General features: G+C 40.5%; 1 protein-coding gene and 1 long non-coding RNA gene across 3 annotated transcripts in view; one reads left to right on the top strand and one right to left on the bottom strand.

Annotated features, from left to right (window-relative positions):
• The first annotated feature begins 5,640 nt into the window (after window positions 1–5,640).
• The window catches only part of LOC308510532, an 83,387-nt gene continuing 79,075 nt past the window's right edge, over window positions 5,641–9,952 (top strand). Inside the window, exons 1-2 of the long non-coding RNA XR_013995363.1 lie at window positions 5,641–5,727; window positions 7,264–7,312. This is a non-coding gene — a long non-coding RNA (uncharacterized lncRNA). The remainder of the gene's footprint in view (window positions 5,728–7,263; window positions 7,313–9,952) is intronic.
• Window positions 7,309–9,952, bottom strand: part of BLVRA (biliverdin reductase A) — a 104,358-nt gene continuing 101,714 nt past the window's right edge. The window contains exon 7 of one of the 2 annotated variants that reach the window (XM_081079913.1): window positions 7,309–7,440. In XM_081079913.1, the coding sequence (XP_080936039.1) occupies window positions 7,431–7,440 (10 nt within the window). In that variant the 3' untranslated portion in view covers window positions 7,309–7,430. Of the gene's footprint in view, window positions 7,441–8,223; window positions 8,366–9,952 lie in introns of those variants that run through there. The other variant, XM_081079912.1, reaches the window with a different exon arrangement.

Genomic DNA, 9,952 nt, shown 5'->3' with positions numbered 1-9,952 from the left:
AAAAATTTCCCTACAAAGAAAAGCCCTGGAACTCATGGCTTCATTGGTGAATCTTCTTTAAAACATTTAAAGAAGAATTAATACCAATCCTTCTGAAATTTTCCAAAAATTGAAGAAGGACCACTTCCTAACTCATTGTATGAGGTCAGTATTGCCATGATGGTAAAGCCAGACAAAGACAGTATAAAAAAGAGAAACTACAGATCAGTATCTCTTATGAACATTCATGCAAAACTACCAAAATACTAGGAAATAAAATTCAGCAGCATATTGAGAGGATTATGCACCATGACCAAGTGTGATGGTTCAACATAGGAAAATCAATCAATGTAATACTTCACATTTACGGGGCGGGGGGGGTGGAGAAAGAAAAAGATCACTTCAGTTGATGCAGAAAAAAAAACATTTGACAAAATTCAACACCCTTCCATGATGAAAACATTAATCTAGTAATAGAAGGAAACTTCCTCATCATAATAAAAGCCATATGTGAAAAACTCACAGCAAACATCACACTCAATGGCAAAAGAATGAAAGCTTTTCCTTTAAGACCAGGAACTAGGCAACGATGCCCACTTTTCACCACTTCTATTGAATACAGTACTGAAAGTACTAGCCAGTGTGATTTAGTAAGAAAAAGAAACAAATGTCATACAAATTAGAAGGGGAAAAGCAAAATTATCTCTGTTTGCAGATGATAGGATCTAATATGTAGAAAACCCTATGGACTCCACAGGGGGAAAAATATTATTGGAACTAATAAATGAATTCAGGTAGGTAACAGTATACAAAGCAAACACACAAAAATCAGTTGCATTTCTATACACTAACAATTGACTATCTTAAAAAAATTATAAAAATCATTCCATTTACAATAGCATCAAAAAGAATAAAATACTTAGGAATTAACCAAGGAGGTGAAAGACTTATATAATGAACCCTTACAAAACATTGCTGAAAAAAATTAAAGAAGACATAGATAAATGAAAACACATCCCATGTTTATGAATTGAAAGACTTAATATTGTTAAAATGTCAATACTACCTAAAGCAATCTACAGATCAAAGCAATCCCTATGAAAATCCCAATGATAGTTTTATTTTTTAATTTTTACAGAAATAGCAAAAACAAATCTTAAAATTCATATGGAATTTCAAGAGGCCCTGACTTATCAAAACAATCTCGAAAAAGAATAAAAGTGAAGGACACTCACTTCCTGATTTCAAAACTTATTAGAAAGCTACAGCAATCAAAACAGGTGGTGCTGGCATAAAGGCAGAGATCTCAACCAATGGAATAGAATAAGGAACCCTAAAATAAACCCTTTCATGTGGTCAAATGATTTTTGACAAAGATCCCAAAACCATTCAATAAAGAAAGGACAGTCTGTTCAACAAATGTTTCTGGGAAAACTGGATATCCACATGCAAAAGAATGAAGTTGAACCCTTGCCTAATACCACATACAAAAATTAACTCAAAATGTATGAAGGACCTGAATGTAAGACCTAAAACAATAAAACTCCTAAAAGGAAACATTTTATGACATTGAATTTAGCAATGATTTATTGGATATAACACCAAAGGCACAGGTAATAAAATGAAAAATAGATAAATTAGACTTCATGAAAATTAAAAATTTTGTTCATCAAAAGACATTATCAACAGAGTAAAAAGGCAACCCATAGGAGAAAATATTTGCAAATCATATATCTAGTAAAGAATATCCAGAATATATAAAGAATTCCTAAAATTCAACAACCAAAACCCAAACATGATTCCAAAGTCAGCAAAGAACTTGAGTATTTCTTCAAAGAGGAGATACTGATGGCCAACAGACACATGACAAGATGCTCAACATCACCAATCACTAGGGAAATGCAAATCAAAATTACAATGAGATACCACCTCATACTCATTAGGATGGATACTATCAAGAAGACAAAAAGTGTGTATTGGCAAGAATGTGGAGAAATTGGAACCTTTGTGAAGAATTGGTAGAAATGTAAAATGGACAGTCACTACGGAAAACAGTGTGATGGTTCGTCAAATAATTAAAAATAGAATTACTATATGAAGTCTGACAATTAGGTTCACGAACTCATCCTAGAAAAGGTGCTACCTACCTCATTGCTGAATATCACTACGGTCACCTTTGAAGTACTCCCCTTGGGAAGGTATGCACCAATGCCAGTACCTAGTCCACCTTTTAAGGAAATTTTGGAACTCTTTTTCTGGAATGGCCGTTAAAGTTGTCCTTGTATTACCCTTGATGTCCTCAATGTCATCAAAATGTCTTCCTTTCAATATTTCCTTTATGTTTGGGTAAAGAAAGTCATTGGGAGCCAGATCAGGTGAGTAAGGAGGGTGTTCCAATACGGTTATTTGTTTACTGGCTAAAAACTCCCTCACAGACAGTGCCGTGTGAGCTAATGCACTGTCGTGATGCAAGAGCTCCTTCGGAACCATTTTTCCCACACCTTTTTTCATGCCAAGATTTTCAGTTAAGTTTCCTAACTATTTCTCTACAGATGTTCACTTGGACTGCTGTGCTTCTCACAGTCAGCCAATGATTTTGACGCACAATTCGATGAATTTTTGCAATGTTTTCTGTGGCCACACAACAGCCTAGATGTCTGTCCCCCCATGCCTTTCCCTAAGAAAGGAAGGATTTGTGGAACTGTGCCTCTCTGGGATTCAGTTTATTACACCTTGTGTCTCTCCGCCTGGTCTTCAGATGATGGGTTTGCAGTCAAAGACGGGTAAGATTTCTCACGGGAGAAACAACCTAAGCCAGACGGGACCCCGTTGACCCCCAATGAGCTGTATGAAGATTGATGAGAAGAGGCTTCAGTCATTCCTTCTGCTGACTCTGGCCTCTCCCTCTCACCTAATTGTGAGAGAGGATCCTTAGAGCGATAAGAAGATCAAGCTGTTTCTGCTCAGCTCCAGGCATTGTTTTACCTCGAGAGACTTTCCCCGCCCCAGGGAGGCACATACCACACCGTAGTTATCATGGGACTGGATACCTTGGCTGTTTGGGGACAAAGAATTGGATTTTGAGATCATTCTTTCTATGTGGTTTAAGAAGTTTCACAGACCATGCCGTAAATGCTAAAATCCTTAAAACATGTGACTTTGTCTAAAATCAATAAATACTGACAGTCGACCTGATTTGGGATCCCAGTCTCTGATACTGCGGGTCCCCTGGTCCTCTGTAATTTAACTGCATCGAGTCTCTGCCTATTTATTACAGCTTAATCCAAAGCCGCCCCTTCTCGCCTCTCTACAGCCTTTGTTGCGCAGGACGCGACAGTTTTCGTCAGTTCTGCTCCTTACTGGCTGCCCTGACCTTTCGTCATCAGTGACGCATTCTCTCCCCTCAGAAAAACATTTAATCTATTTGTACACTGCTGTTTTCTTCATTGCATTATCCACATAAACTTAGACTAGCATGTCCCTGATTTCACTTCTACTCTTGCCAAGTTTAAGAAGAAATTTAATGTATGTTTGTTGCTTTAATTGAAGCTCAGACAGTCCGCGACAGCACACAAAAAGACAACAATAATGAATGCCACTCAGCAGGACACCACCGCACATCAACATGAACACAGCTGTGAGACACTGATATGCCAAGGTTATGAAACATTACTGAGCTGTTTGTACAGTGCTGCCAACGTAAGTGCATAGTGGGAAGTTTGCGAACTTAATTGTCAGACCATGTATAATCCAGCAATTCCACTTTTGAGTATGCATCTAAACTAATTGAAATCAGGGTCTCAAAGAGGTATGTGTACATCCATGTTCATAGCAGCGTTATTCACAATTGTTAGACCATGGAACAACTCAAGTGTTCATCAATGGATGAATGGGTAAACAAAATGTGGATAATACATACAGTAGAATATTGTTCAGTCTTAAAAAGGAAGAACAAGATTGTAGCTTCTACAATAAGCTACAATATGGACGAAGCTTGAGGACATTATGCTAAATAAGCCAGTCACAAAAAGACAAACACTGTACGATTCCACTTATGTGAGGGATTTAGAGTAGTCAAAAGATAAAGATGGAAAGTAATGGTGTTTGCCAGGGGCTGGAGGCAAAGGATAACCGGGATTTATTGCCTAATGAAACTGCTTAGTTTCAGTGTCACATGAAAAGAGTTATGGGGATGGACAGTGGTGATTTTTTTCACGATAATGTGAATGTATTTAATACCACTGAACTGTACACTTAAAAATGGTTATGATGGTAACTTTTGCTGTGTATTTTATGACACACACACAAAGCAAAGAAAAAGAAATACAAACAAAACAAAACAAAACGGCAGCTTCTGCTGCCTGCTCAGTAGGGGCTTCTGGCTACTAACTCAAAAAGTACCCAGCGGTTTCCATGTGGTTGGAGTGGGGTGGAGGAGAGTACTGCCATGCCCCCCCACTCCAGGCAGAGCACACTGTGAGGGCCACTGACACCTCCACAGGCTCCAGAGCCTGGGTCTAGGGACGACCCCCATCCAATTGGCAAGTGCCAGACAAGAAAATAATTCTGAGATGTTCTAAATTAAAATTACAGTGGCTGGACGGTGAGAGAAAAAGAATAGTTAGCTTGTTAAAAGCTGTGGACCAGCTCTGGCAAAAGACTGCTCCCATTCCTGTGTATGTTGGAATTTAGGATTAATTTCCCAGGGGCTACGTCTGGGATCATCCAAAAGAGAGAATAGTCAGGTGCCATGGAACCCCAGGAGCCTCCGCTTGTTTTTTGTTTTTGTTTTTTAATTAAAGTTTATCGGGGTGACAATGGTAAATAGTCAATGGTAAATAGTAAAGTTACATAGATTTCAGGTGTACAATTCTGTAACATATCATCTATATATCACACTGTGTGTTCACCACCCAGAGTCAGTTCTCCTTCCATCACCATATATTTGAACCCCTTTACCCTCATCTCCAACCCCCTTTCCTCTTACCCTCTGGTAACCACTATACTATTGACTGTGGCTATGAGTTTTTGTTTCTTTGTTACTTTGTTTCTTTCAGTTTTATATTCCGCTTGTTATTTTAACAGGAGCTTTAAGGACTCTTCCATGGAGCCTGTGGCAGACTTTGCTGCCCCTATCCCAGAACTAGCCTGGATTCACCTTCTTCCATCCCCTTTGTCTATAGCTAATGTAAATTCCTTCAGAAAGGCTTACATCTTTCTCCCTGCTACTCGATGTATAAAAACTCTTGCAAAACTCTTACATATCAGACACGTTGTCTTTTTTACGCAGCCTTGCTCCTGGTAGTTTAGACTCTATGCCCCAGAACTTTTTTTTTTTTCTTTTTCCCCCCTAGCAATGGCCTAAAAAAAACCCTTTCTTTTAAAAAACATTTTCAGCCTGGAAGTTAAAATTCTTGTGTTTAACACGCCCACTGCTTCTTGCGGCTGCCCAGGAGGGCGCGGGAACAAGGCAGGGGCATAGCTGCAGCCAAGGGCTTTGGCACATTCAAAGCCAGCCCTGCGACTCCCCTGAGCAGAGGGCTGCTACCGCCCCTCCAGGAGACTGAGGGAGGCAGAACCCCTTCCTCTCCCAGGCCCCAGCCTTCCTCCGCCTCGGACTTCCGCGCCTGGCGCGCCCCACCTCCTCCAGCCAGGCGGCCAATCCCCGGCTGCTCCCGCCCTGTGCGCAGGGCAGGTGATGACGCCCAGAGGCGGCAGGAAGAGCTCGAGTTTTGTGACCAGGGGCAGGTAAGGCCACTGCAAGGACGTGGGGGGTCGCCTGCGGCTTTTATAAAGGCGCGAGGTCGCCTGGCCTGGAGTCCCCCGCCCGGCCTGGAGCGCTGCGTGGCGCAGCCTGGGCGCCGCCCACCTCGTCCAGCCGGGGTCTGGCGGGCCGGGGGTCACGTGGCGCTCCTGGGGGGGGGGGTGCGTTCGCAAGTAAACAAAAGACAAACTATTTACAAAATTAAATCTGTATTTCATTTACAAAGTGATTATGGTTTCGGTTTTTATGTAGACCTAATTCAGTTGCTGCATCCGTGTACGGCGTACATAGTCTAGGTGGCCGGGCTGGAGCCCATGGATCTATGGAGACATCTCCAACTGAGGGTGCGGGCTGGGTCCTGGGAATCTGAGGACTGCCAGGGTTTTGGGGTTCTGTTCCTCTGGTGCCCTTCTGTACAAGACATTTAAGTTCTCCTGACTGCACTTTGGAAAGTGGAAAATATTTTGCATTTCATAGATGTTATGAGGGTTTACATGAATTAAGTGCACTCTAAAAAAGACAACTCCCAGCGACAACAGGGTTTTATACACAGATACAGTGGTACCTCGGTTTTCTAACATAATCCGTCCCAGAACACCATTGGAGTTCTGAAACCTTGGAAACTAACTGACAGCTAGGCCTCAGGATCTTGCACTCAGCAGAGGCCGAGTGACATGTTTGACTTCCGAGGCGTGTTAGGAAACCAAAGCATTTACTTCCAGGTTTACGGCGTTTGTAAACTGAAATGCTTGTCAATGGAGACTTTGGAAAACTAAGGTACTACTGTATTTCAAAGTACTGATACCCTGAAGTGTTTCACAAAGGAATTGAGGTGGCTTATAACAAAACCGTAGAATAGTAACAAATAATATAAAATAAATATAACCAGATATTGGGAGCAGAAAAATTGGAAGAACAGAATATACTTGGGGAGGAGGGAAAGAAAGTGTGTCAGTGCTGTCCAAAAAAACCTTTCTGTGATATTGGAAATGTTTCACATTTAATTATCTGATTTAAACAGCCACATACATCTAGTGCAGGCCTCTGTTGTTTGTAGTCGAGTCTCACATTTGTCTCTGCGAGGGTAAACGGTTACATAGTTCTTATCATTTGAAAATAAGTCATATTAGTGAGTTCATTCATTCATTCATTCATCCCTCAAATATTAATGGCATTGAAAGATGCAGAGCTTTTCCTGATAATCAGCTAGAAGGTCTATTTTCTGTGGGTTTCGTTATTACAACCCCCTGGTATAGTGTCACGTAAAAGTTTATTCATTTGAGGAATTGGGGCTTGGAGGGATAGAGTCAGTGAATGTGGCGTCATTTATAACAATTTTTTTTAGAGTTTTAATTTTTCATACAAATGTTAACCTGTATAGCAAAATTTAAAATACACAGATAGGCAAAAAGAACCTACATCACTAAAAATTTCACCATTGAAAGATATAATTACTGTTAATACTTTGATGCATGTATTTCCAGACTTGTCCCACGGAGTCATTTTATTTTCCTTCATAGATTCTAAAGTATCCAGTTCCCCCCCATGGAAGGAAAGTCCAGTCTGGAGGTGAGGATCACTTTTAACTTTACCCTTTGCCCTCTCAGGCCAGCACTTGGCTCCATCTGAGAAGGTCACCCGCTCCTTAAGGCTTCTCCATAATTCTGCCCTGGCTTTGGGGCAATGGTTATAGGCACCTGTGAGAGCATTTTAGAGAGGAGGAAAGAGGAGGAAGGTTGGCCATGGCTGTGATTCATTCTGCAAGATGAGTAATCTGGTTTCTCAACCTTGGCACTCTTGATATTTGGAGTGGATAACTCTTTGTTATGGGGGCTCTCCTGTGCATTATAGGATGTTTGGCAGCATTCCTGGCATAGGCCCTCTTCTCCCCATCATGACAATCAGAAATGTCAGTTGAGAGCCACTGGGTTTGTGGAAATCACCAAATTATTGCCGACATGCTCTAAAGAGGTTGATATTCCAGTTTGCATGTGGGAGAGACTGAGATCTAAAGAGAGGCATAACTTAAGCTAAGGAAACTGTTTTATCCTGGTTGTACCATTAATTTACTGTGAGATTTTGGTGGGCAAGCATTATCAGGATCACAACAGGAAAGAGCACAGAAATGAAAGGAATTTTGGAGGGCACTTTTTATAGAAGAGTGGGTAGGATTTAGGGAACCAACAAGTGATAGTGGGGCACCCATGGAAGAGCATCACTGGGGTGCCATCCCCACTCTTGTCTGAAGGGGTAGGGAAGGGTCTGTGGTACTAGACCTTGGGGGTAGGGAATTGGAGCCCTGGAAGAGGGGTTGTCCTCCAGGGCTCCTGTGACCTTGACAGAAGGCACTCACTGCCAGGGCAGCAACCCAGTGGGATGAGCAGGTGGGGGTAAGTACACTGATCTCTCTCTTTCCCCTCCTTTGACCACTGATCTTCTATACTGGCCAAACCCAAGTGGAAGCTGGAGGGTGAAGGAGCCTTGGTGGTGCAGCCAGAGGAAGTCAGCCAGCTTCTTGAGGGTGTGGGAGGGAGGCAGATGGCAAACGACTGTTAGCAAGTGATCCAGTGTCATCCTGACTCTGCAGAACGAGGATTTGGGGCCTCCACTTCTTAAGGGATACTGTGGCAGTAAAAGGAGATAGACAGAAATTGTTTTTGAAAAATAAAGCACGTATACCTGTAGGCCACTGCTCGTTTGACCTGTGGTTCTGTTTCATGCAGTAATGTCAAGTCACACTGTTTCAGTTACTGCAGGATTAGATGTGTTTTTCATCTTTATTGAGGTATAATTGACCAAAAAAATTCTAGGATATTTAAAGTGTACAGTGTGATAATTTGATAGATGGATACATTGCCAAGACCAGTGTCAAGAAGCTTACTCCTTTTGTATTCTAGGAGATTTGTAGTTTCAGATCTTACAGTTAAGTCTTTACCATTTTGAGTTGAGTTTTGTGTCTTAAACCAAGACAGCCGCTTTTGCATGCGGCTATTTAGTTTCCAAATACCATTTGTTGAAGAAACTATCCTTTTCCCATTATATATTCTTGACTCTTTTGTTAAAATTAATTTACCTTATATGCATACCTGTCTTTTTATACCAATACAATACTGTTTTGATTACTGTAGCTGTATAATAGAATTTGTAATCAGGAAGTGTGATGCCTCTGACTTTGTTCTTTCTCATGGTTGCTTTGGCTATCCAGGGTCTTTTGTTGTTCTGTACAAATTGTAGGATTGCTTTTTCTATTTCTGAGAAGAATACCATTGGAATTTTGATAGGGATTGCTTTGAATCTGTAGGTTGCATTGGGTAATAGGGACATTTTAATAACATGAATTCTTCTAGTCCATGAGTGCAGAGTATCTTTCCATTTATTTCTGTCTTCTTCAATTTCTTTCATCAATGTCTTACAGTTTTCAGTGTTCAGATAGTTTGCCTGCTTGGTTAAATTTATTCCTAAGTACTTATTTGTTTTTGATGCTGTCATAAATTGTTTTCTTAATTTCTTTTTCTGATATTGTTGTTGGTGTATATAAATGTCAGTGATTTTCATTTATTAATTTTGTATTCCGCAACTTTACTGAATTTGTTGAATAGTTGTAACAGTTTTTGTTTGTGTGTGCGTGTGTGAAGAGTCAAGGATTTTCCATATATGATATTATAGCATCTGCAAATAAAGACGATCTTAATTCTTCCTTTCTAATTTGCATACCTTTCATTTCTTTTTCTTGGCTGATTGCTGTGGCTCAGGCTTCAAGTACTGTGTTGAATAAAAATAGTACAAATGGGTATCCTTGTCTTGTTCTAGATCATGGAGGCAAAGATTTCAGCATTTAATCATTGAGTATGATGTTAGCTGTGGGCTAGTATATATGGCCTTTATTATGATGAGGTTTATTTCCTCTGTACTCAAGTTTGTTAAGAGTTTTTATCATGAAAGTATATTGAATTTTTTCAAATGCTCTTTCTGCATCGATGGAGGTGATCATATTTTTTTATCCCTCATTTCGTTGATGTGATGTACACTGATTGATGTACACACTGATTGATGTACAGATGTTGAGCCATCCGCGGACCCCTGGAATAAATGCCACTTGATCGTGGTGTATGATCTTTTTAATGTATTGCTGAATTTGGTATGCTAATATTTTGTTGATGACTTTTGCATGTATGTTTGTCAGGGATATTGGCCTGTAGTTTAGATTTT

This window comes from Rhinolophus hipposideros (genome assembly GCF_964194185.1).
Source record: "Rhinolophus hipposideros genome assembly, chromosome: 18".
In the NCBI taxonomy this organism is placed as follows: domain Eukaryota; kingdom Metazoa; phylum Chordata; class Mammalia; order Chiroptera; family Rhinolophidae; genus Rhinolophus; species Rhinolophus hipposideros.
This window is presented reverse-complemented; position numbering and strand designations above follow the sequence as displayed.